Source organism: Pelecanus crispus, chromosome 4 (assembly GCF_030463565.1).
Source record: "Pelecanus crispus isolate bPelCri1 chromosome 4, bPelCri1.pri, whole genome shotgun sequence".
NCBI classification, from domain to species: Eukaryota; Metazoa; Chordata; class Aves; order Pelecaniformes; family Pelecanidae; genus Pelecanus; species Pelecanus crispus.
In genome coordinates this window covers 14,798,203-14,825,933 of record NC_134646.1, presented here as the reverse complement: position 1 = coordinate 14,825,933, position 27,731 = coordinate 14,798,203, and the positions used below count along the sequence as shown (strand labels likewise).

The 27,731-nt window shown below is 42.0% G+C and overlaps 1 protein-coding gene across 1 annotated transcript in view; it reads left to right on the top strand.

Annotated features, from left to right (window-relative positions):
* The window catches only part of RNF150 (ring finger protein 150), a 123,716-nt gene that overhangs the window by 74,222 nt on the left and 21,763 nt on the right, over positions 1-27,731 (top strand). The window contains exons 2-6 of the mRNA XM_075709478.1: positions 1,298-1,548; positions 9,107-9,178; positions 9,598-9,680; positions 17,220-17,316; positions 23,695-23,905. Of these exons, the coding sequence (XP_075565593.1) occupies positions 1,298-1,548; positions 9,107-9,178; positions 9,598-9,680; positions 17,220-17,316; positions 23,695-23,905 (714 nt within the window). The remainder of the gene's footprint in view (positions 1-1,297; positions 1,549-9,106; positions 9,179-9,597; positions 9,681-17,219; positions 17,317-23,694; positions 23,906-27,731) is intronic.

Genomic DNA, 27,731 nt, shown 5'->3' with positions numbered 1-27,731 from the left:
TACCTTTCTTTCTAAACGCCAGTTTGTGATCTTTTATATGCTGTTGTTTCTAGCACATTTCTACACTAAAATACATCCTGTTTGTCCTTAGCCACTTAGTACAATTCAGGATTTGACAGTTGCAAAACATAGCTTAGGTGTAAAAATTATCTACAATTGTTTTGTGAAGTGGAAGAACAGAATATCCCTAATATTAAACCATAAAGCAGTGATGTTTTATTTATAAAGCCAGAAAAGGCATTTAACAAGCTGCCCAATTCCAGGTAATTTCAGAGTGTATTTGTCATGTACACAGGGGACATCAAATTATGAAAGGAAAATAGTTTCAGCAGCATGTGATGCAAGTAAAATGAAACAGCACCGTACAGAAAGGAAAGCTGGTGCAGAGCCGAGGCTCGATAGATCAGCGGAGGGCCCATTTCACAGGGTCATGGCTTCAGAAAGATTGACAGGACTGTAGGAAGTCCCTGCCCCATCCCATTAGCAGAGACCCCTTTGCTGCCTCGGCTGTGCTGACTGGTGTCCTTGTGGGGCCATGCTGCAAACTGCATTGGGGGCTGCTCTGGGATGCAGTAGCGTTTTTTGTGGAATGAAACAGTGCTCTTGACTTTAAACTTGCATCAGTTGGCAAGTCCAGCTCCCAACAGGGGCTCCCAAATGTCTGCGTGGGCTCGGGCTGTGGGGAGCCTCCGGCAGCATGGGGCAGCGGGTGAGCTGGGAACGTGTCGAGCTGCTCCTGTCCCTGCAGGCTTCCTCTGTTGCCAGCCCTGGGCAAGGGCAGCGATGCTTTGGCACCTTCAGGCTGCGAAACCGTGTGGGTATCTGTGGCTGAAGGTATTTCTGATCTGAATGTGGAGTTTGGAGGGGCTTCTCCAACAGACTCATGACCCCACGAATGGGCTATGATAAATGTATATGGAGTGTTGGATGGAAGGATGCTGGCTGTGGCATGTCTCCCTTTCTGTTTGTATATGTGCAATATCATCTAGATAAGCCTCAGTAGCGCTCGAAATCTGTGTTTATGTCAACTCATGAAACACATTTTGCATATCTCACCGAGATTAGTTTATAGATACACACTGTGTAACTGGTTCCAGTTGAAACCTTCACCAGATCCATCTGACTTACCTCTTGGTGAAAGCCAGCAGGAGAAAGGGGAGCTTTTTTGTTACTGTTTTGCTTTTTTTTTTTTTTTCTTTTCTTTTTTTTTTGGCCTTGCCACAACCTCTTGTCATTTTATTACTTGGCAATCACTTGTTTTACTTAAGCTTTCTTTTCTCTCTCTCCTGTCTGGTAGGCCTAGAAGATGTTGTAGCAATAATGATTCCTGAACCCAAAGGAAAAGAGATAGTGAGCCTCCTGGAGAGGAACATTACTGTGATGATGTACATAACCATCGGGACACGCAACTTGCAGAAGTACGTCAGCCGGACCTCTGTGGTGTTTGTCTCCATCTCCTTCATTGTGCTGATGATCATCTCGCTGGCGTGGCTGGTCTTCTATTACATCCAGCGATTCCGCTACGCAAATGCGAGAGACAGAAATCAGGTGAGCAGTGCTGGAATGGCTGTTTGTGTTTCCAAAAAATCACCATGGGATTCAGCTTAAAAGTAAAATATGAGGAAATTGTGAATGTGTGGCAAAAAAACCAAACCAAAAAAACCCAAGAAAGTGAAAAGAATGGGGATATAAAAATGCCTGTTTGGGAAAATCCAAGACTTCTGTCAATATAGATGGGACTGAGGAAAAAAGAAATTCATAAATATAGTGTGTGTATATATATATGATGGGTTTTTTCCTCTGTGCAAAACACAAAAAATAGACAGAAAGTTGATAATGTTTATTAGTGAAAAGATGGCCTCGGTACATATAGCCAAGTGACATAGAAATGTATATCATAGAATCATAGAATTGTTTAGGTTGGAAAAGACCTTTAAGATCATCCAGTCCAACCATTAACTTAACATTACCAAGTCCACACTAAACCAGTCAAGGGTAGACTAGACTAAACCATGTCCCAAAGTGCCACATCTACCCGTTTTTTGAACACTTCCAGGGATGGGGACTCCACCACCTCTCTGGGCAGCCTCTTCCAATGCTTGACTACCCTTTCCGTGAAGAAATTTTTCCTAATATCCAACCTAAACCTCCCCTGGTGCAGCTTGAGCCCATTTCTTCTCATCCTATCGCTAACCACATATAACTAACAACCCCTGAGATCAAAATGATGACTAAAATATAGCAAGGCATGTGAATGTCTGTGTGTGAAACAAGGGTTCACGATAAGTGAAGAAAGAAAAAAAGAACAGGAAGTGTTTTCATTTTAATACTTCTTTAAGGGGCTTGGGCTTGAAAGGCAAACATGTCTCTGTTCATTTGATCACTGAACATATAAGTGCTGCAGTGACAGCCACCAATATTATTAAACGATTGCTTTTGGTTTTGGCATCTTGTCCAAACCCCCTGAAAGAGATACAAAACCTATAGAGCTGGAGAGAAGTCAACAGCAGTGGGAATGAGCCCTAGGTCCTGAGGCCGGCTGGATTTATAAAGCACTGTGCATCTTTATGGTAGTTCAGCAATGAATAATAATAGCAGTGATAATAATAAATTTAATCTTTTCTTGTCTGGATGCAACTATCTCGGCATCAGCAGAACTGTGAAGCTGAGGCTTCTACATTTCATTCTAATGGTACAGTAGAAAATGTTATCAATGTATGAAATCTGAGGAGATAACCATTTTACTGCAGGGTAAAAAAATGGAGTGTAATTCAGAGATGTTTCTGGACCCTTAATAAATTACTGTTAGGCAGGGGGAGGGTTGCCTTGCTTGCTCTGCAGAAAAAGTAAAACTGAGAGTGTTAATAATGATCTTGTAGAGAAGAGTGCTGCCACACAGTCTGTAACGTATACTTAACATATAGGGATCCCTCACCCTCCCCCATTGAAATTCAGGCATCCTCTGAGATAGAGAGCAGCTGCTCTGTATTTACAGACAGAAAGAATATATTTTGCTTTTAAACATACAGTATGAAATTTTGGATAGCAAGAATGAGACTATCCCAGCTGGAATTTGAACATCACTGGCAGCAGATTCGCTGTGACTGTAATGGCTGTGATAATTTTTAGATGCTTTGGCTACAAAAGCACATGTGTGCCTCATTTATGTATGTGAGTACTGTAAGCGTGCTTTCAATCAAGTAATTATACAGGCAGATTAGCAGTGTAAATAGACATACATAAACATGAAACCCAGCAAAATAAGAAGCTCATAGTTATAGCTCATGCTGTAGTTTGGAACTGATAGGTTTATATATTCAAGCAGACTTCCTTTTCAGTATTTTCTTGCCGAAGTTTGAACAAGACTAACGTGTGCTCAAGCAATTGTCCTGTGCAGAGGTTTTAATGACTTTGTTGTTATACTAGTTCTGTTCTTCAGAAGAATAAGAAAGCATTCCTCCTAAGCAATTATTTATTACTGATTTTTTGCCAAAGCTGTAGTAATGATATGGGGCAAACTAGAATTTCTTTATGTACTTTCTTCATCCAGTTTTGCCTGACATCTCCTCTAATCTCTTTATTAGCTGTTTTCATATGAAAAAAAGGTAGTGATATACAGACAAATCTCAACCATTTGTGTTAATGAGTTGCTGTGATTTGGTTTTTTCTCTTTTAGTCCTAACTGTGGAATATAATGATACGGGTAGTTCAAAAGAGCTCAGCTTGCTCTTGCACTTTCCCTGAGGGTTCCTCTCCATTTCCCCTAAAGTTCTGCTTTCTTTGACACATTTTCTTTTAGCACAAGGATGGGATCACAAAGTTCTATGTTAGTATCTTGGATATTCAGATATATACAAGAAAAATTGTTTGTGTTGCTTTGCTGGAGCAAGATTCTTTTGTCATTACACTCAAAAGCTTTTGCCATTATAACTCGCCTGTCTGTTTGTATGAAGGCGTTGTGCTTACTTGTTGGAAAGCCTTGCATGAGTTGTAAGCACCTTCGCTGCTGGCCAGCTTTAGGAAGGATGCTTCCTTCTATTTGTATTTGATGTACTCAGGCTAAAGTTTATCCAAAGGTTGAAATGTTTGGATAAACAGAGCATCAGATGAAGGGGGAGCCAGCTGGCCTATTCAGAGAAAGTTGTGCTATCAGTTCCTACCCCGCAATGTGATGAAATCTAACCGTGCAGACTGACTGCCTTCTTCTGAAAGTGTGAAAAACTGTGACTCATTTATTAGACTTCAGTTAAAAATTAAGAAGCTTAAAATCATTTTGACATCTGAATGATTTCAAATCCCACAGTTTTAAAACAAGGGCTTGTGAGTGCCTGTGTTTTCTGTGTCAAAGGAGAACCTATGCCTACCTCTTTGTTAACCTCTGTCTGCATGCCCTTCCTAGGTTTGGCTGATACTGGAGTTGCTACCAGGAGCAGTTCAGCCTCCTCTGGATTGGTAGTCAGAGCACTGTGCTGAGGGAATGTGACAATGTGGCTGACTGCCAGATATGACTGGCAGAAAAAGCCATGATCTCCAAGCAGGAGGGGTGTTGCACTGTTACATGAAAGCAAGATTTCTGAACATCTTTCCTTGGTCACTCCAAGTCTCCCTAAGTCATCTTCCATTTTGCCTTTTCTAAGCTGACCCATTGCAACTGTGCCTTCCTTTCATGAAAAACATGGCGTGTCCTTCTGTCAAGCCTCATAACCACTTTTGCCTCCTTGTCCTCTTTTATATGGTGACCCTTCTTTCCAGGTCCACTTCCATTCTTGGACACAGCATAAGCTGCTGATCAAGCAGTAAACCCAAAAGGAACTGATTTAATTTCATCAAGAAAGCAACAAGTCCAGCTAGTGAGAGAGGCAGCTAGAAAGACTGAAGAATCTCCTGGAATCATTTCCTGTGACTCCCCAGTGAGATGAAACCTGGACATACAGCATGTACATCTTCACCTACCACTCTTCCTCACCACGTGTGCAAAATCCAGTTTCATGTGCCAGAAGGAAGACACAGCTCACTCCAGTTAGGTGCCTGATTTTGATGAGTGGAGAATCAGGACTTCAAGGATTCTCACTAAATGCCCTTGCCCGTTCGTCCCAACTTGGCTGGGAATTAACACAGTGAAGCACAAAACTGTCTTCCATTATGGGCTTATGCACCTGCAGCCAGGGTGTCAGCTACAAATATGGTTATATTTTAGGTTTGATTTTAATACATTTAATTTTTAAGAGTATCTTTAGCACAGACAACTGTACTGTACGTGTGGAAGTAGAAGATAGGTAGTAATATTCATGTGGATGAAAATCCAAAGCCTCCTCTTTTTTTCCCACCTAACAGGATGTCCAGGAAGTAGGTGGTTGCCCTGATGATGCACCCTTTTAATATGAAGAGGATAAATTTGTGTAAGGAAAGCGTAGGCAATCTGCTTCCTCAGCGGCTTGTTCCTGGAGCCCTCCAGGATGAGAGGCTTTCTCTGTAAAAGACTATGGCATTTGTTTGCATCAAGAGACATCAGGTTGCAGAGCTAATTGAAAGCAGTTTGGAATTACATGACAGGCTAAGTCCTGGAGATAATTCAGCAAAATGTGACTTGCTGTCTCAGCCCTGTAACAACCAGGACATGGGCTTAAAAAGAAAAAAAAAACAAAACCAAAAACAAAACAAAACCAAAACTAAAAAAAAACCCAACCCTGTCAGTGTGTCAGATTTCATATTTCACTATTTCACCAGTAATAGCAGAGTTCTCTTTTTGTTGTCTGAGAGACATGAGATGGGAAGATGGCAAGGGGATGATGTTTAAGTGCCAGACCTGTTGACCATATTTCTTCCATGTCATTTCTTCCCATTGGTTTCTTGTTAAGACAAAGTTTTCTGTAAAGTCATTTTGAAACCAGGTGGGCTCTGTGAGTTTTGCAGGATAGTGAAAGCCAAAACAGGCAGTGATTGCACTGGGGCTGAGGAGGTCCTGTGTGTCTTGGGTTAATCTCCAGTGAAGGATCTCCTTTAGTATGTGACTGGCAGCATGTGGAGGGTCAAGCAATTGTCCGAGAAGGAAGACTGCTGGATGTGGCTTTGAATGAGAGTTTTGGGCCATTGAATAGAGACATCGATCTTTGAAGCAGTCTTGTGAAGATGCTTCCCATGATGGAGTCCGCAAACTTTATCTGTGGTACAGGAGATGTGTCTGATACCTCGTCCTGATGGTGCACTTCACTCTGCGCAAGGCACAAGGTGATCTCCTCCCTGCAAAAGTGATAGTTTAGTAAGGCCATAAAGAGAGAAGCACTCACCATAATTTCTCTTCCACAGCATCTACAGGCATTTACTTCCTCAGGAACAGACAAGAGATGCTTTCCATGCTACTGTCCTTTCTTCTGAACTAGTATCACCATCTCCACAAGACCACTGCATCTGATATGCTTAACTCCTTCCAGTCCAGTACTGAATGTTGCAGCCTTGCTAATGAGATTATGAGAGTTATGATTGTAAATCTCTAAGCTTCACTTTAAACCCTTAAACTATTGTAATGCCTCTTATCTTTCAGGGGAAATCACTAGTTAGTGATAGCATGCCTTTCGTTCAAATGGAAGAATCTTTTGAAAGTATTACTTTACTTCAAGATATTCCTGTTCTTTCAAAAACTAAATTATTCTTATTTGCATGTAAGTCATGACCTAGTCTATTTAAGCTAGATAAGAGAAAGCAAACATGAAAACAAGCAGATCAAAGATGTACATGAGTCTTTAATCTTGTCCTTTCCCCTTGAAGAATGTGCAAAAAAGAACAGAGACATTTCATTAGTTTAAGTAATAATAATGATAAAAAGGAATCACAAGCAATTCCTGAAGCAGGACATAATGGCTCTTGTCTTGCTGTATGTTATCAGTCTGTATTTGATTTACATTAAAGAAACAAATAGCTGCCGAGTAATGTTTCCAACTCTCGTCTGATCCCTTTATTTAAGGGAGACTGTGAGAAAAATGTACCACAGAGAAGATGTATGAGTATCCTGTTGTACAATATACTCCCTCATGTGTAATAATTAGTTATGCTGGAAAGCTCATATGTAAATCTCATGGGATAGCCAAGATCATTTTCGCCTCTTTAGGCAGATCTGAAATTGCTCTCTGCTTTCAGTATTGCACGCATTTTGTCAGTCTTCCATCTCTTTCCAATCCAATAAGCTTACTCTCTAAATTTAATTCAGTGATTTTAATTGAATCTGAAGAACAAAGTGGTAATTTATTAATTGTATCTGTATGGTGATAAGGTCTCAATTTACGAACTATATCCAGCTTCCTTCCATTTTTGCCTTCATGCTCTCACCCCCTCCAGCTGGAAACTCTTCCTGCTGACAGGCCCCTCTGAACTCTGGCACAGGCGGTGTTCCCAGCCCGAAAAGTTGAATGTCTTCTGAGTCACCAAAGCTCCCAAGTCTCCTTCCTATGTAACAAGACATCTGGAAACATGGATGGGGAGGGGAGGTGAAGAGAAGAGTTTAAGTCATTTATTGGTGGTAAATTGGGATGCACTGTATCATGAACTATTATAAAACTGACAGGAATACGTCAAAACAGGTGTTGCTGCATGAAGCTGTATGAGAAAAGCATGTAAACACTGGAGACAGCCCAGAGGAGGGTCACCAATACGATCTGGGGACAGGAGCACACAACGTCTGAGGAGAGGCAGAGGGAGCTTGGCTTGCTAAGCCAGGAGAGGAGCAGAGGAGGAGGAAGGGCTCAGCTTGCAGCCTTCAGCTGCATAACGGGTGGTTGGAGAGGAGACAGAGTCAGACTCTTCTTGGAGGTGCACAGAGAAAGGACACGGGTAATGGTCACAAATTACAACAAGGGAAATTCCATTTGTATGTTTTTTTTTTTTTTAAAAAAAAAAGACTGTGAGAGTGGTTAAGCACTGGAACAAATTATCCACAGAGGTTGTGAAATCTCCCTTCCTGGAGATATTCCAAACTTGACTGGACACAGCTCTGACTTTGAAGTTGACCCAGCCTTGAGCAGGGGGTGGGAGTACATGACCTCTCAAAAGACATTTCCAGCCTGTGAGTCTGTCTCCAGATCGCCTTGTTGGGTTAGCACAAGTGAGCAGCCAAGTCCTGGGAGCACTGATACAAGCACAAGCTCAATAGCGTGGGGTAGCACTGCTGAGCAGTGATTGTGTGAACTGCCCCATGATGTTCTCAGCCTCTTGCAAGAGGCAGGCATCTCCATCTTCCGCATTTGAGAACAGGGTGTTTTGCATCAGGCTGTTATTACATACTTCAATCCTGAGTGTCTGTGACCCTGCCAGCACAGTAACAGTGTTTTGGAAATATGGGAGAACAGTCAGAAACGTCATGTGATAAGCAATTCATGGTCAGCTGGAGGGAGAGATAAAAAGGCAAAGAGCAAGCAAATGGTTATGTATGGATACGATGTTACTGCAGGACTGTATAGTGCTTTACCTGTAAGAAACTGCAGATGCTTTCGCCTCATTTTTATACCTTGCATTGCTCTTATAAAGTAGGCAACTCTGTATTACAGGAAAAGAGAACAGCAGAGAAGATTATTCATGGTTTTCGTGGTTAACAAATCAACAGCTCACTTTCAGCACTTACATCTTGCTGAAGATCATGATCTAGTTCTGGAACGGCGTAAGAATCTTACAACAATCAACAACCTTCTGAATCCAGTCCAGTGTTCACTCTGCTCACTAGCCCAGGCCCCATTTAATAATGTATTTTTTACAAGTGTCATTAAAAAAGAGAGGGCAGAAGTAGGGTACCCAAATAGTGGACTTGTTACATACATTGCTACTCAATGGAATATTGAAGGTGCTGTAGTGTAGCATCATGATGGGCTCACATGCAGTCTCCGCTGGAACTCCATTAGAGTAGCTTTGCCTCATCGGCCATGGGTTACTAGTGAGCCTAGAATACATACTGTGCCCTTATTGTGAATATCAGCATGACTGACCTCATCTGTTTATATTTATACAGCACTGTCCTGTTTCATGTACAGTCACTTCAGATTATTAAGAAGCCTAGGGAGAAAAGGTGATGATTTCTGCATGAAGAGATACTCTTTGCTTAAGAGCAAATTTTATATTACAGCGCCGGCTTGGAGATGCTGCAAAGAAAGCAATCAGCAAGCTGCAAGTCAGAACAATCAGGAAAGGTGATAAGGTAATTTTTCAGATTGCTCATTACCAAATGAAACTCTGTACTGAGGATTCCTTCAGACCACTGGGACAATGAGGCAGAACACAAATGGCAATTCCTTATTTAGCTACTATGTGTCCTTCAGGTGGGGGAGGAGTACTGGTAAGCAATTTACGGATGGAATGGAGTAGAGAGAAGAAGGTGATTTGGTGAAGGTGCAGAAAATCCTGAAAGTTAAAACATGCTTATTAAATCTGCATGCTTCCCAGGGCAAGTTTCCAACTGAAAACATGTTGGAAAATCTGACTTGCTTGTCTTGAAATGCATTATTGGATTTGCAGCATGCATCACTGACCATTTTACTTTGTCGCATAGGCTCTTGTATGAAGAGATTAGCTGACAAAATCAAAAAATGAAAATGATGAATGTTCTCTTTCCTGTAGGAAACTGAGCCAGACTTTGATAACTGTGCTGTTTGTATTGAAGGCTACAAGCCCAATGATGTTGTCAGAATTTTGCCTTGCAGGTAAGTTGAAGGTTGAAGGTGCTTTTGGTTCTGCTAGTCTCTCTACTTCAAGACAGGCTCTGTTCTCACAGTATCACGCTGATGAGATTACCTGAGAGCTTGGGGAGGGAAGGGTGAGTTTATCATTTTGATTTATTCAAAATCTGTTCTGTAAAGATATCTGAAATCACTCTTTCTTCAACTTGAAGTGAAAGTATTAATGGTGGTGAGAACCTGAGTTTAGCATGATAGTCAGAAATTTTGTCTGATCTGGACCTATTACAAAGTCTTCAGTAGGATTTTTAAACTAAAGGTTTTGATTCCTCTATTTTGGTCACGAGTTTTATATCAGTCCAGAATAACTCCCTTTGAAAAATTTGCCCCTGACTTTAAGGTGTGCCCTGGGCACAGCAGCCAGGGATAGAGCAGGCTCCTGCTCCACATGGAGCCACTCCTTTTGCTGTCCTGGGCCACATCCAGGCGCTGAGAAAGGGATGACTTCTATTAAAAAAAAACCCAAACACAGCCATAAAAAGAGATATGCTGAGTAGAAACAGTAAAGCAAAAACGGAATGTGACAAAGACCACATTATTTATTGCTGCCATGAAAATATCCTCAGGTATGTGGGACATGGAGGTGACAAGAAGAGCTTTTGGACTTGTTCTTTCTCTTTTCTTCCCCTCATGCGAACGTGCACTGTGCAGAACATACACTTGCCGTGATGTGACACAGGAGTGTTGCCACCCACAACAGCTGTATTGATCTCTCTGTACCATCGTGTTGTCATCTGTGAAGTGTTAACTAATGAAGGATTTCTCTAAGGAAATCAATTTTTTAGGAAATTTCCTAGGAACAGTGGTTCCCCTAGGAGAGCAAGAGCAAGTGTTTGATTTCCCTAGAAATAGGAATCTCAAGTGCTGTACATACAGGGCAGAGATTTTTTTTTTTAAATAGAGTTTCATTCTTCTCCTGCACACATGTTCACTGGCTTGAGAAACTGAAATATTTGTTTCTTTTCCCACTGTGTTATTCCGTAGTAGATATTTGAATGTTACAAGCTGTCCATTTCTGTTCATTCACGTGACTCATTAAATCTGTTTACTGACATCACTAAATGGCAAACAAAAAGCAACAGATTAATCATAAATTTGACCTACTGTAAATCCCCCACAGTGACAAATTGCATGTGAACTTTTTCTTCTACGAACAGACACAAATGCATCACTTCATGAAGCAGCAATACAGAAAAATGATAAATTACCAGAAAATGTGGATCTTGGTTTGACATCAAGCCTGTTTTCACAGAAGCATAATAAAGCTTGGAAATTTTGCATGATAGAGACAGGCAGTTTTGGAGGTAGTTATACAACAGCAAAAATCGCATCTAAGCTCTAGCTTGCACTTGTGTCCCACGTCATAATTCAGTGAGGCTTGAGTCAGACTTTGTTATCCACACTGTTGAGTCAAGCAGAGTGAATAGGAAACACATAGTTAACAGGTGATGTTCAGTTCTTGGCTGACTTAAAAGGTCGCTTAGAAAATGACTCATGCTAAAAGGTTAGCAGCAGCAGAACTGTCTTGTAAAATACTCACAGTTTGAGCCTCATCAGTTTTGAATTATAAAAACTCAAACATCTTTCTCAAGCAGCTACTTGACAAACCCTGGCTTTCCTGCTACACAAATTGTGAGGGCAGTATTTTACACATTCGCATGGGTTTGGACTTCTGAAACAGGAAATGGTAGTCATGATTCTTTCTGCTGCTGTCGGTCTCATCTCCTCATCTAAAAAAAAAAAAAAAAAAAAAGTGGATTAATTTCTGTCTCTGTTAAGTGAGTAGGCGAGTGTTATATCTTGATAAAGACCTACAGACTCTGTAGGTTTCTTCCTCCAGTATCCTCAGTTAAACTGTGTGCAGTTTCTAGTGTGGGAACCTCATTAGACTGCTGTTTAATAAGAGGCTGGCATTTCACCAAGCCTTACAGAAGCGAGCACCATATGCCACCAGTGCTGGCTGGCCTTAGTGTTTCTATCCAGGAGGTGCTCAAGATGCAGAACTCCTTACCTGCAAAGCCGAACACGCCCCAAGAGCTGCAGATGAAAGGTGCTGCTTTGTACTGCAGGCAGTACTGGGAAAACCACTGCTAGCAGGCATACTCTGTATAAAACCCTATATATCTTGAGATTTCTTTTTAAGGCTGGTGGTGCCTGAATCTCCTAAGAAATTGGTACCAAAAATCCACCAGCCAGTATTGCAGAGGATGAGCTCTGAAGTCATGTAGATAAATGTTTACTAGTATTTACGCTGTTTCCCCAAATGTCCTCTCTTTTCTGTTGGCAGAGAGCAGGCACTGGGATAGCCTGTTGTTACGTATCCCGCTCTGGAGAGCTAGGAGGAGAATTCCAGTTCACTTGTGCTTCTTCATCTCTGTCCTCTTTAGCCAGCTCCCACAACTGACTGTATTAATAAACTTCACTCTACAGAATGTATTGAATAAATAAGGACTGAGACTTTATTAAAAAAAGAGTGTTAGCTTGCAGCTGGTTTTATGTTTAGTGGCAGCAAGCATCACTGAAGTTATCTTTGAGGGCATTGGCACACCATCAAATGTAACCAAGTTCATTGTTCCCACATCAAATGTAACCAAGTTCATTGTTCCCAGAGTGACATCTCTTGTTTTAGCCCTAGTTCCTTCTGCTTGTCCTCCATCTCTAGCTTCAAAATGCCTTCGTCTTTTCTGCTCTGGCTTTGGAGAAGTTACTGGTGCTGCTGCTCCCAGTGTGTGCCTTTTACTAAACTTTTACTAACTTTACTAAACTTCTGTAGAGAGGCAAGACAGTTCTTTCAACCTCATCTCTACTGAGTTCTTTATAAGCTCTTTTTTTGGTTGTTTTATGTCTGTCACCAATAAACGTGCTTTCTGACCCCATCCCATCTCATTCCCTTCCCCTGAACCTCCACGCAATGAACAACTGTGATTTCAGAGTTCTTCACTCCTCCTTTCTCTTTTTATTAGCTTCCTGTAAAAATTATTTCATCACACACATTCTTTCCTTTGATTCCTTCCTCTCACTTACCCTCATCATCATCTCCTTTTGTCCTTCCTTCTTCCTCAAAAATAAACAAATAATGCTGTACCTGCACTCCCAAAAGCCCAAACCTTCTCATTGGATACTACCATGCTGCTCAGTCTCTCACCAAAACCCTTCTCAATCCTCTGCTTCAGCCCTATGTCTAATCCAGGCAACTGATGCTCTTACTCAGGGTCCCTAGGGATGTAAGCTCTCTCCCTGCTTTTGCCTCCTTTTCTCTTAGCTCACACTTTTCTTCTGAGAAAAATTACGTGACTGCTAGGGTTGTTTGTGTGCAGTTTGGAAAGCTGGGACTAGGAGTAGAAGGTGGGAGGAGAACAGTTTCCCTTAACCTGGGAAAAAAGCATCTCAAAATTGTTGGCAAGCTGAAAGCTTTACAATAGTTTTACAGCAATCAAATTATTATTATAATTTTGGGCTGAGCCCCAAATGAAAATTTTTTTCTTGTGTGATTAAAATTGCGGCTTTAAAGAAAATGTAAATACATTTCAAACAAAAGTCATCTCCATGTAAAAAATATGGAGGGCTATTTAGATAATAGTAAATGAAATGCTCTGGGATTTTGAGGGTTTTTTTCTTTCTTTGTGCTCTGTGAGCTTTACACAGCCACGTGCTCTTGCAGAGTTGCAGAAGAGTGCAGGAGGAATCCCAGGACGCCACCACCTCTGGAACGGCACAGGGGCACCGGCTGTGCACGTATCATTGTTGGGAGTTTTTTCCAGTACATTCTGCAGTCTCCTGGGCTGAAGACTCTGCAAATTCCCCTGATAATTTATTGCAGTGCTTTGCTACCCTGACTGTAGTGAAGCTTTTCCCATTGTGTAACCTGGATCTCACTTGCTGCAGTTTAAACACATCATTGGGTCTTTTATCGCTAGGAGAGGCGAAGAACAGTTGTTTCCTTTCTCCTTATGGAAGCCTTTGTTTTGTATGAGAATTGTTGCAACATCTCCTCTCCCCTTTCTCTCTCAACTAATCAATTACAGTTCTTTTGAGAATCTCAACGCATCCAAATCAACGTAGTTTTGCAATGCATGTGGTTGCACACAACAGAAAAAAACCCATTTTTTCCTAGCTCTGACTTTGATTGTCAAAGCCATGTCCCGAGCCTGTCCTTGAAATACCTCTCTTACTGTCTCCCTGTATGGGTCATTACTTCTGAACTCATCCATGACGCCTCTACCCTCTCTTTCCTTTTAAAACTTGCATCAGTCAGAACTGCAGAGGGAGAGGGATTTTTGTAGCAGTTGATCTTTTTACAGCTTTGTCTTACCATCAGACAGTGAAATATTGCAGTTGCGCTCTCATCAAACAATTCACAATTTGTTGAAAGCCATAAGCATGTATATAGTGCGGTAGCTAATAATGAATAAAATAAGCTTTCAAATCCAAATCTGCAAAGCCTGCCACCTCACTTCTCTGCACAAATGTTTATGTGTTCAAAAATAGGTATTATGAGTGCTCTAACTATATAATGTGGTACAAAAATTTTAAAATGCAAATCTTTATCTAATTTTCACTAACGTTCCATTTTTCTGTAGTTTTCTGTCAAATAATCAAGTTCCTTCTGTTGTACATATTAAATCTGAAATTAATAGAGCCATAAAACACTGTGCTGATTTAGTATTGAGAAGTGCAAAGTGACATGATCTGTCATTTATTTAAATTACTCGGCATTGGTAGGATTTCTTTTAGAATACTGTTTTTTGAAGCCAACTTTAAGAACACTAAACTTCAGTTTTTAAAGTCTTTAAGGCATAAAGTTCCAAGCTTTTGGTGATTAACAAACATTATGAAATTCTGTAATATGAACCACAGCTTGACTGAGGCTTGCAAAGCTTGAACTTGAAAACAGAAGGGGACTTTCTAGTCCATGGTAAAATGGCTTGATAGGAGTTACATATTTTTTATCCAAAACGGATTTTGGAAATCTGTGGTTTGCGGGGTTGTTTTTTTTTTTTTTTTCCAAGAGAATAATAAATATCTCCGATTTTGTAAATGTACTGATCGTTTTGGCACGAATGTGCTTCAGATGTTTGCAGTTAAACATACTTGTTTATAAATTTGAGTATATAGTTAAAGAAAACCGATCAACATCAAGAATTTTAGTTATTTCAAATAGCTGAAAAGCAAGACATTGACTTTCAGTACCTCTGTGAATTAACACACCCAAGGAATTCTGTTGGTTAGACTTCTAAATGTAAAATTAGCCATGCCTGAGGACTGTATCCTCATGCTTTCACCTATTCAGAGTGCTTGCCTGATGATGTGCTGAATACATCCCTCCTGAGATAAAAGGAGGGAAGAGTTATGCAGGACAGAGACCAAAATTTGGTGCATTGCATTTTTACCTAGTAACGCAAGTCTTGTTCGGAAGGAGGGTTGTGAACTTTAGTAGCCTTAGTAAAGTAGTGGTTTAAACTCCAAGTATCATGATACTCACTTGTGTTAATCGTGTTGACATACAGGATCAGATGAGGTTTGACAAAGTTTGGTATTGCAGCCAACTGATATAATTAGACTAGGTCGAACTTCCAAGAACAGATTTGCCCTTTCCCATAGTTGTGTGAAGTCAGACCAAGTACAGGAATGTGATAATTTGCCGTGTAGCTTTGTTTCACAAAGGACCCATTTCTTCTAGAAGTAGCGAGAAAAAACATCGCAGTGAAAAGAATAAGATTCTGAGATTTCACACACTTTTGGCTTTGAATTTCTAGTGTTATTTAGGACTGAAGCCAGCTAGTAAGCAGCCAGCTAGTATGTGGGCCGACATTGTGTTAGTAAGAGCCAGGGTTGCAAATTGATATTGGTGAAAGTGCACCTCAATATCTTCCATCGAGTTGAAAGGCCGTGCGTATCTTGTGCGAGAGAGGCCGCGACACAATACAGCAGCCGACCCATTCAGCTGAATACATACCACTTAAATATTTAAAATAGTTTTGGTGCATTAAGTGATTCTGGCTTTCTCAGAGATTGCATTTGCTCATGGAGGCTGGTGTATGCCCTGCTCCAGGCGGAGCCCTGGGCAGCCGTGAGCTGTGTCCACCTGCGGTTACCTGGTGGGTTGGTGTGGCTGTGCGGTACGAGCGATGCACGTGGGGCAGCGACGGCGCGGGGAAACGCAGGCTGGGGACGGCTCAAATGCAAAAGTTCAAGCAGATTCAAAACGTGACTTTCAGGCTCTGCCAAGTAAAATGTGGGACGCCTGTTGCAAGCCTTAGAAAGGAAATTCAGAGCTGATCTAGATGGTGCTTCAAATCAAGCAAATTAGTCTTAGTTTGCACCTTTTGGAGCAAGACTGTGTATGTATATTGAACCTCATATTTCAGAATAAACTACTGTCTTCCAATTTTGCTTAAGTTGTTATTAAGTTAAATTAGGCACTTGGACTAAGGCCCCTTCCAACTGAACTATTCTATTCTACTCAATTGATTAAAAAAGATTTTTAGGAAGGCAAGTTAGTTTTCCGTTTCCTACATGCCAGTGTAATTTCTGAGGCTATGTGTGTGGTAGGAGACTTTCCTCCTTTTCTTCAGGAGTGGGGCTGAACAAACTTCGCTGCCTTGGGCTGAGCCCCAACTCCTCTACTTGGCGTACTCAACAGCGTTTCTTAAATCCCAAGCCCCACATTCCTGCGTTTTATAACATTTTTTTCTCTATAACCACAGGGTAACAGAATATGCTTGCAAGAGAAAATGCAATCTGTCAGGTACACACACTAAATATCTCTATATTCAAGCTCAGTTCGTGTCAGGCGAAGCTAGACAAGAAGCTTTCAGTTCCTCTACCTGGATAATGTCTAAGAAAAGTGGCCCCCAGCAGCCACAGGGCTTAGGTAGTTGCTTAGTGGTCACTCCAGACCGAGCACAGGATTAGCAACAACCCCTTCAGGGCTGGAATTGTTCAGGAGCTCACTCTGATGGGCAGCTTCTGAAGAGCAGGAAGGTCAGGGAGAATGTTTTAAAAAGCATCATCCTGTTTTTTTCCATTTAAATGAAAAGTAGCGTTTTCTTCTTAATGCACTTTTTTTCCTTATGCCTGCACCCTAAAAAATACCAGACCCCCAATGGCTTAAATTATGTGTAATCAGGCTTGCGTGTAGGACCATCAAGAAATACTAGTGTGATTTTTACCTTTACCAGCAAGCAGGTTTTGTTTACTGACAGCCTTTAACAGGTAAAGAATATGGGTTTTGCTGATGCATTTTGTGTATTTTTCCTAATTCTCTAATTATGTACATCTTCTTTTCCAAACTCAGTTGAGCAACATGTACACACGTGCTTGAGATGCTGCAGAAATTATTTTAGTCTTGTGTGCATAGGACACAGTTCTGCAGTCCTTGCAGAGGTCACAAATCACACCATTTGAAATACTCTCACTTTACTGAATTCAGAAGAAGCATCTGGTACTAAGTGGTAAATTGTGCTGTGGTGGGTTTGAATTAAAATATTCTGGTTTTCATTGCAGGCATCTTTTCCACAAGTCCTGTGTAGACCCCTGGCTGCTCGACCATCGTACCTGCCCGATGTGTAAAATGAATATTCTAAAAGCTCTAGGGATCCCGGTAAGCACGTCGCAGAGCAGCCGGTCGGGGCAGAAGGGAAGCACCAGCTACTTGGGTATATCCCTAGCCCTTTGCCTGTCTGTTCCCATCCTACTCTTCTTGCCATGTTATTGATTTATTAATTGATTTATTAAGGGGAGTACAAGCTGAAATGTCTGACTTTCACACCCCATTTTTATTAGCAAGGAAGAGTGCACATATGGGGGTTGGTTGGGTGTTGGGATTTGCATGTCTGGTTGCCTGCTTTGTGGAGCAGAGGATTGCTTACTGGTGTTTTGGTGGATTTATAGATTCTTTCACATAGCTTTTGTTTGTGTTTTAAATCAGGACTGGATTTATTTTTTTAATCATGCTCTCAGTTCAAATCTCAAAGCAGAAGGTCTGCAAATAAAACTTTCCCTGCTGTACTAGTCGAGGACAACTAATTGCTCATTCTGGTGAGCCAAATCTTTTTTCTGACAGATTTCTCTTAAGGTCTATCTGTAGCAAGCTCTGTACTCCTAATTCCAGTCAGGGAGCGTTTCTCCCAGTAACTAAGCATGTGGTGGAGCACATGACATGCAAGAAATTGTTAAGCTGTTTGTTATTTGGAACATTCAGATGTGGTTAGAAGCTGCCAAAGCAATTGGTCTTTTTAGGTTGCATGTTTACATTCACATAGTGCGTGTCCTGTCTGCCATATAGTTTCCTAACCACAGCTATCACAGGGATCAGGGGCTTCACCAGGAAGAAGTGAGTCACTTTCTCACACCGTGCGAGGCTTGCCACGTGATAGTGAAGTTCAATACTGAAACACCACCGGTTGGTGCGTTAACAGGTGCTGTAAATACCCTCCCCAGTTACAGATGGTGACATGCCAGCTCACATATGAAAGAGCTATATAAAGTAAAATAGCTCATGTGAACATAGGGGAGCTGATGCAGCCATTCCCCGAGTCCCTTTTCATGGAGACTAGGAAGCCGAGCAAGTTGCTGCAGAAGAGGTTCCACAGCAAGCGATGAAGTATGTTTTTACTGAAGTAGGCAGGTATGTTAATCAACCTAATATAATCCAAGCTAAAAACGCACAGTGGGGAAAAATGAAGTAGAGCATTGTAGTTAGGGTAACATGTCATTACAGTTGGGCTACTTCTTCTGCTAAGCATGTATATTATCTTTAGAATATTAAAAGAGGATCCAGCTGTTCAATCAGTATTTGAGATGTCAGGGAAGGCCGGAATGAAGGCTGGCTCTGCCATTTAGCATCTCTGCGCCTAAGCTTAAATACAGAAATTTTTCCCCAGGTTCCATGTCTCAGTTCACAGGCCTGCCAGTGAGCACTTACCCAGGATTTTGATACCTCTTCTCCATACCCACTATATTGTTCCATGGCTTTCTTCTGCACCATGCAGGACCACATGATTTCTGCTCTCACACTGGTCCATTCACATTTTTGCCCAAGCATTTCATTAACATGCTCTTCATCCAGCTTCCTAATCAGAGGATATAGACAAATCAGACATCTACTTTTTGGAGGCCTGCGGTGAGATGTTCAGGTCCTTCCAGAAAGTTTAGTACTGTTAGTATTTGCATCCAGAATACTGCTTTCACTGACTTCACTGACAGCTGCTGAAGGCTAAGCATGTCTGCAGGCTGTCTGCGGCTGGGTACATCCAAGAGACAGGAAAATTTGCCCAGAGGCCATGTGCAAAGGTTTTGGTTTACATGACTGGCTTTTACTACACATGAACAGCTCTGTAGTGGCAGGTGTAGAACCTAATTGCCAGGGATAATTAAAAGTGCCATTCAGTTTCCTTAGCCATCGTTTCTCTTCTCACAGCTCCCCATCTTGTTTTCTCTATACCACATTAGCAGAAGGGGGATCCATCCTGTTCCCTTCACTGAAAGCTTTCTGCATGGAGCTTCTGCGGAAATAATTTTACTGGGCATGTAATTAAAGATACTGCTGTAACCAACATAAACAACTGGGTCAAATTAAGATTTCAGAATCAGCCTTCGTGCTGGTCTGTCTTAACACTAAAAATCAAGCACTTGGAAGTTAATGTTCCGCTAACAAAGTTTGTTTAGAGGATTTTATTGTATGAATGTCTGTAAAAATTTCCCCAGGTTGTTCTAAGACAACAAACTGAAAATAGCCCGCTCTGTCATTTGGAGGAAGCATACTGGCTCCCACCCGCACGGATCATCAGTTCGGTTCATGAAGGGAGAGCTGCATGCCAGAGCCTTACCCCTCGAGGTGACTTAGAGTAGGAGCTGTTGTCCATGGGGACTGGGAGCCGATGGTAGCCTTCATGTCAGGGGTTTCCTCTGGCTGACAGCAAAGGAAGTAGGACTCTAAGAGCTTCTGGTAGCTTGGGGGTTAAAAATTCCTATCCTGCTGTCAGTTGCTCCTCTTCCTCTGTCTTCTCTGCCTTCTCTTTCTAAAATATGCCTCAACTACTGCTTCTCCCTCTCCTACCTCATGTCCTTTCGTCCTTCTCCTCTGCATAACCCCTGTTGCCCAGCCTTTATCCTTTTGAGCTCCTGCCCTGGTGTCGCTGCGCGTGATCCCTGCTCAGCTCGCAGGACCTGTTCTCCACCCACGCAGAAATTGCACGTCCTCACCCTTCTCGCTGCCTGGCACCAGCTGAGGGCAGCCCGGGGTGGGCATTGGTCCTGTGGGGTGCTTTCTGGTGCCACCGTGAGCTTGCAGGCACCATGCAAAGCCCTCTTCTCTTTGGAGAGCGTAGTTGTCGGTCCTGAATAAGCCACCAGTCTCTATCAGCACATGTGAACTGATATTTTCAGAGGCTCGTAACTTAGCCAGATGTCAGTAGGCTGTTGTGGGAAAGGACGTTTCCCTGGAAGAAGCTGTAAAGCTCTAGGGCTTCTCAGTGAGAGGTGGCAAACATTTCTGTAGAGTGGATAAAGCAAAATGCCATTCCCTAACCACATTCTTGAGTCTTGCTGAGCCATCTTAGCTGAAATTTCCACACACAGAAAAGCAGCCTTAGGCAGGCAGCAGTCTCTGATGGGAGGCTTGAGCGCAAATTTGCCAAAGTCCTTTTGCAGGCTTTTACAATGGGAGGAATGAGGAAATCTTACCATAGGCAGGGCAAATACGTTTTGGGTTTGTTTTTTTTTTCTGCCAGCTGCATGTTTGTCCTATGGTTGGTATTAAACAGCTGGTGGCTTGTATGACTGTGGGTATGTTGTTCTTCATTTAGCAGGCAGACTCAGGATTTTCAGGAAATGAGTGGTTAAAACCCAAATATCTAAATGCTTCAATGCAGTTCACATCGAAACTCTCCATTTACTTTGTAACAGAGACTTCAAATATTATCTGCCCTAAAACCAGATTCCCCAGGCTGCCGTGAGGCACCAAAATGACTGCGCTCATTTTCCCAGTAGCTGAGCACCCTGTCCAGTTTTCACCGTGGCTCTCTGCAGCTCCAGAGGATTATTAACTATCTATCAGCAAACAGTTGGCATAACCTTTTCCACTGTCTCTTTGCTAGTGAATCCAGCTCAGACTATACCTCTTTTGGCTGTAATATTTGAAGTGAATTATCAGTGAAAGTGTCTTTCACTTTCAAAGAGCTACGTTGCTATTGGGATGATCACATCACATAAAATAGTATCCCTCTGCTTCTCCCCCTTTTCTGCAAATATCTGCTGGATAGGCAGACAGCTGCATTCTTGGCAGCAGATTGGATGACTTGAAGCTATTCACTAAGAGCCTTAGCCAAGCCCTCAGAAGTCAATACAAAGCCTTCCCTTGACTTTAGTGGAATTGTGCCCTCAAAGCACTTACATGCAGGGAATGAGCGGAACGAATATAATTAAACTTAGAAAATGTATCTGGGTCACTCTGACAGCAAAAGCCATAATGTATTTTTTCGATCAGTATTTCATATCATCAGTTTCATAGTATGCTGCTTAGTTTGGGGTATTTTTTCCAATAAAAATGAATCAGGAGTAAAGGGATTAATTATATCAATCAATGCTGGGTTTGCATCTTTAATGTTTGGTTTGGCTTTCAATTATAATGCCCCAGTTTTAAAGGTTTAAAAGTTAGTGATAGAACCCCATTCTAGGGATAACTGGAATCAGAGCAAAGGGCAGACAACTGATTCCCTGAAAAAAATTTGAAATAGTTTTTCCTAGAGTAGAAAAGAAAAAACAGGCTTTTTTTTCTTTAAGATACATTGTCATCAAAGCCAAGTTTAAGTTAAAAATGAAATTCTGAAAGCATCTGTTATAACAGCTAAGGGTGAGGGAAAGAGTGATAGATCTAAGGAATAATTTTGGATTCAAGACCTACAGATAAATGATTGGTATTTCACTTAGAAAAGTACAGGTTCGATGAGTTTCATTAAAACCTGGTATAGCTTTATCCCAGTTCTGAGGAGCTCTCGCTGCTTGTGGATTAGGCTGGAGCCAGACAACAATTCTAATTTTTATCCCAAACTTCAGTTCGCGGATACAAGTCACCTGAGGATTGTTTAAAATGCCTGCCGTTTTCATTAGGAACGTTTGTGAAAGAATATTTATGAGGTGGCAACAATCAGACAGGGAATGTATGGGAAAAGAGAAAACATGCTACGTTCCTGGTTCTGCAAAAAATGTAAGCATATGGTAACCTTCTGTGCTTGAGTTCAAAGGGATTACTCTTGTGCTTAAAGCTAAGCCTCTGTTTAAGTCTTTGCTGTATCATATTTTGCTTAGGTTCTAGGTGCCTGCTGTTGGAGATAGGCAGGTAGTGAGATTTTCAAAAATGCCTTAGCAAGTGAGACAACATAACAAAAATCAGATCCACAGAGGAGAGTGCATCTCCTCTGACTTTAGCCATCCAGATGTTGGATTTCCAGTCTAGCAGCTTAAGCTGCTTAGTGCTGAGCAGTGGGAAGGCAGAGGGGGCAATTCATACCACTTACCTTAGGGTGGGATGAATCACACAGCAAAATTGTCTCAAACCATTGAAGTTCGAGGAAACCTAAGTGACTGATCCAGATTAGCTGTCTGACTCCTGGACAATAAAGGTAAATGGGAACAACTTAACTTTACATTTCCTAACTTAACAAGGTATCTGTGTAATTGCAGCTCAGCCTTGCTATATCCCTCTGTCATTTCGGAAGCTTTGCACCCTGACACACAGCATCCTCATTTCTGAATTAACCCTGGTTTTGTTACAGTATGTTAAAACTTCAAAACCCAGTTCTTGAAATAGTTACGCAAACATTTTTCTCCATGCCTTGAGGAGATTTAGACCCGGTTCTATGGGCAAATGGGGCAAGAATCTGTTTCCTCTTAGAGGAAAAAGCTTTTTTACTCATATGTTTGTCAGCAATGTTTATGGGGAGCTCCATAGAAATCACTGCTGTATGAATGGGAGCATCAGGCTTATAACAGGCCCAGAGAAATCAAGGCTAGAAACTAGCCTGACCATTTTAAGTGTCCAGCTTGGACACAGTGTCTCTGGACAAATGATCCTCTTTGCCACCCAGTGCCCACTTGAAGTCTCAGTGCCCTTTGTGAACAGGCGCTCAATGCCAAGGATACTGTGCAAGAGGTGGGCACCACAACCCCCTCTCATTGCTTCCCTAGAAGGTCAATGGAAAAGCAGACACCTGACTTGAAGAGCCTGGCTCATTCTGGAGGTGGTGGTGCATTCACTATGTTGCAAGAGTTACAAGAGCAAGTGTCTAAATTCCCGAGAACTGGGTTTCATCCTTGGTCTCTCTGAATCACAAAGCGAGAAAGACTATGAATCAAAGAATACTCTTCAAATTCCCATTATTGCTTGTTTGTTTCTTTTCACATAATTTTGTTTTGTAGGAAATGTAGCATTAGTAAAGGAAAAGATCTTTTGATGTTAAAAACTTGTCTTATAAACAGCTTTAGCTTCTATTTTTGCACCCCACACATAGATGTGCCCACAGGCATTTCCCTTGAATTCCTATTCCTTGAAAGCTCTGATATTGGCTCTCTAAAATGTATATTTAGGGAAAAGATAATCATTCCCCTTCAGCTACTGTCTCTGTTTACATTTGTAATCTGACTCAGCAGTCTGCCTATGTTGAGCAGAGGATATCAATAAGCAAGTTACTTTTCCAGTGTTCACTCTCCCAAAACCTTTAAAAAGTATGAATAAAAATATTTAGAGATTGTAGTTGACAGTTTAATACTGAATATTTGCAAAGCATACTTTGGGTGTCTCTTATCTTTGAATTAAGAGATTTTAAGTACATGAAAACAAACAAACAAACTGTGCATGTTTATTCATCATATGTTGCCATTTTCAGTGCTAAAAGAAAGTGAAAAACCCTAAAGTGGGAAGAGGTAAATTAAGTCTTTTTATTGGGTAAACACTCAAATTGCTTCTTTTTCTTCCCATTAGCCAAATGCAGATTGCATGGATGATATACCTCCAGACTTGGAAGCATCCATAGGAGGACCGCCAACCAACCAGATAACGGGAGCCAGCGATACAACAGTGAACGAGAGCTCTGTAGCCCTGGATCCCCCGGTGCGGACTGTGGGAGTACTACAAGTCATCCAAGATGTAGACTCCTTTCCCCAGGTTGGGGAGGGTAACTTCACAACGAGCAGTAAGTTCCTCTTTCTGGCAGAATTTGCACTGAAATAAATGTTTAGAAACCCAAATCACAGACTGATCTTGAGTGCGGGGAAAAATGGCCTTTGAGGGCTTTTTCACTGGAGTAATGGCCTTACTTTAAGCCTAGAAGAAATCTACAGGGTAAGTAAATTTAAATATCATGTTCTTCTGCTGTTCTGCAAACACTTCCAGCCTGTGTGCAAATCAGTGCGTTGAATAGCAAACTCTAATTGGAGTCTCCTGCATGGACAGAACAAGCCCTTTCAGTCAGCACAAAACAATACAAACTTATGGTCATCTTCAGCTATTGTTTATAGTAAGTGATCCCATTCACCATGATAACCCTCCATGTATCACCTGGCGGCTTTGTGAAGCAGATTGGTGCATGTCTTTTGGCCTGCCTTTCCTCACTGGGCTACGTTATCTTGTGGAAGTTATTCTTACCTGCGTATCACAAAATAAATAGTGAATGCAGCAATCGCTTTTACTGCCTTCGGTCAAGAAAAAAAGAATGGTGAATTCTGGTTTTGCCTTTCCTTTATCTTCTTACATCAACTGAAGCTTGTCTGGTTATTTATTCATACTTGAACTTCTCCTTTCAGAATGGTTGATGGCCAGAGTTCCTGTACTTGAAAACCTGAGCGTACTGAGAACGCTGCGAATTTGTGCAAAAAAAAGGAGAATTTTGGATGTTTTCAATGTGTTTAGTTTTCACTTGTTTAAAGGGCACCATTTGAACCATTAACTCTCAAAATGTCTGCATGTCTCTCTGTTCCTAAAAATGATGTTCTTTGTTGAAAATCTGCTTCTGACAGTTTAAAAAGAATGTTGTCAGCTGTTTTGAGTGAGGATTGTACTAGTCTAAAATTCTCATTTTTAGGTAAAATAGCAGATCAGTAGAAAATACATATCTGTTTGATACCAGCTGGTGTATTAGTATTGACAAGACTACTGTAGAAAATTATCAGATATACTTGAAGGGAGGTAGAAGAATATGATAAAATATAGGTTTGTGTATGGAGTCAGCGTAGGTCCTGGAAAAAAATTATGCATTTTCACCCATTTCTAGGTACTACTATGGGCCTGGGCGTGAAAAAGAAGGCAAGTAATAATATGATGTGTAAAAGGTAGGAGAAGGATGAGGAGACTAGGCTGAAATGATTTTGCATTCGTTTCCTTGCTCTGTGGAGAAACTTGATAATCACATTTTCCCTCATATTGCAGCCAGTGTCATGGCAGTGAAAATAACCTCTGGAAACGCTGGACTTGCAACCTTAGCCACAGGTGACCCAGAAGTGGATTTTTTAGTTCTCCCTTTGCGGGTTAGGTACTGATTTCACGTTTGGTTCTTTTATGGTCTAAGTCCTGGATCCAGCAAGGGGTGAGCAGCAAGGTTATAGGCCCAGCTGTCGTCCATGGCCAGCCTGTCAGCTGGTGGCATACAGCTTTCTCAAGCCTCCTTGAGTGCTGGCAAGAGCTGTTCAAAACAAGATGTTATTTTGTTCCTTCCAGTAATTGTTTTTAAATGCATTTGAGGCTGATTTAAACCATGAAGGAAAGATTTTACTTCATGGTACCGCAATGTAACCAAAGACTGGGCTAGATGCTGGTCTCGGCTGTACCCTCTTAACACTCCTGAAGTGAGTAGCTGCTCTGGCAGATAATTATCCTCGTCCTGCTGTTCTTTACAAGGTCTGCTATTGAAGTTGGGAAGGAGGCCTGTGGTGTGCCCTTTACACCCACAGCTGCACGGCACATGCTGAGAAGAGCCGGCAGCCTGGTGCAAAGCCCAGCACTAGGGGTACTCCATGCTTCTCATCCCAGGATCTTGGCACACCGAGAAACAGTTCTGGTTTGTCATCAGGGGTAACAATGGTGTTGAGGCAGCCAAGGAGAACAAGAGCTCAGAAACTCTCCAGCCACTCTCTTCTGCTCCAGTTTTGTTTCCAGAGTCTGTGGAAGGATTGGTGTCAGTACAGACACATTTGTTCTTCATTTTCCAAGTTGCCAGCTAAGTAACTGGGTGAAAAACTTGCTCTGAGCCAGCAGAGTACTGGAAGGCCTGCCAGGATGCTTTATTTTGCCTTGGTGCCCTCTGTTTTTCCCCTTACCTTTACTAACACTGGGCAATAGACACCAACACTGGGCAGTCCTGAGGGCTGACAGCAGAGCCCATGGACCGAGGAACTTGCACCAAGACCAGTGGTCTGCCCAGGCACACGGGTAATGAGGCAGCAAACCATGGAGCTTCAGGAGATCTCCATCACCTGAAGAGGCTGGCCATGAGGTCAGGGGGTTTTGCCTGGTTATTTGAGAGAGAGGGGGAGAAGAGAGCAGCGAGGGGAAACTGGCAGATGGCCTGAGCTCTGTGAAGGTTGTGAGCCTCACGCCATCACAGGGGTGGCTGGGGACCCACTGCTAGAAACAAACCTTTCCAGTTGTTTTGTGAGGAAAGAGGAGTCCTGAGAAAAGCTCAAAGGACCTTCCAGACCCTGGTGTGTGCCCTGCCTACGCTGTGCCAGTCACACACAGTCAGTCGGGGAACTCTGGTTCAGTGCTTGGTTAGCTGTTGTCACTCACCCATCATTGATATGTAGACATGAACCTTCATCTGGATTTCTCATCTCCAAGTGGAATACGATACTTGAATATTAGTCAAGTAGGTGTGCAAGTTTACATGCTGTCATCACCACATCCAAAGTGGTGCAATTTGCAGTAGTTCCCAGAAACAGAACTGTTTGGTCCCTTTTTGCAGCAGAGCTGCAGCAAAGAAGAGGTCTTCGGTTGGGAGTTAGGGGCTGGATTCCAGCAGTGATGGGAAATTGTCCCTTCAGCTGCCTTATGTGGATTTGGGGTGTTCAGGCACTCTGAAAGGTAGAACTTAGCATCTTAGGCAGCCTGAACTCTTAAGCCAGTGAAAGGGGAACATCCAGGACCACTGTACAGTTGTCGTATGAAACCAAATGCTAACTAAATCAGGGGGCAACTGTAGGCTAAATAACTGGGTCATAGCTGTCAGATAGATGAGGCTTTATAGCCATTGTGTCTGTTTATTGTATTCAGGCATTGTATTTCTCATTTCCAGAATCCTCATAGTTACAGAACTGCAGAGCTTGCTGAGCGTGCCCTTTCTGTGAACTAGCCTGCTTGGGAATTTGTCAGTGATGACGCTGATTGCTCCTAGGAATCTTTGCTGAAGTTGCTAGGTTCTGGCCTCTTTATATAGCATTAGTGACGGGAGCATACTCCAAGGCTGAATCTGTGCTAGAAGTTTTTCTTCCTCTTGTTATTTAATCTGTGCAGACTGCCTCCAGTGCAATCTTGACGTGGCACCCTGTAGCCACCACCACGAGTCCTTGCATCCCTCCTTATTCCTGGCAAAGTTCAGTGATCCAGGAGGTAAAGGATTTGCCACCTTCTTTCCACCCACTTCTGCAATACTTTTTGCTTAATTGTTGTTGCATCCTTTTTGTTTGTTAATTAATCATTCTGGTATTGTTGTCTTGGTTTGGGTTTAATTTCCCTTTCTGTGTTTCCAGTGAGTATTCAGAGCCAGAAGAGCTCCCACAGTGTGTCTGGAGGGAGGCTATTTCCAGAGTACTGTTCACATCGGGTGAAATTCTGTCTCCATTGAAATCTGGTGGCAAAGCTCCCACCTACTTCAGTGGGGCCAGATTTTCATTTCTGGAACTCAGCCAGCGCTTTTTTTTTTTTATTATTATTCCTCTGTGTGTGCTCAGCAGACATTTCCTTTTCTCTCCCTCCCTTTTTCTCCCCATGCTCCTGAATAGATAATGTCTTCCATGGGACCCTGGGCA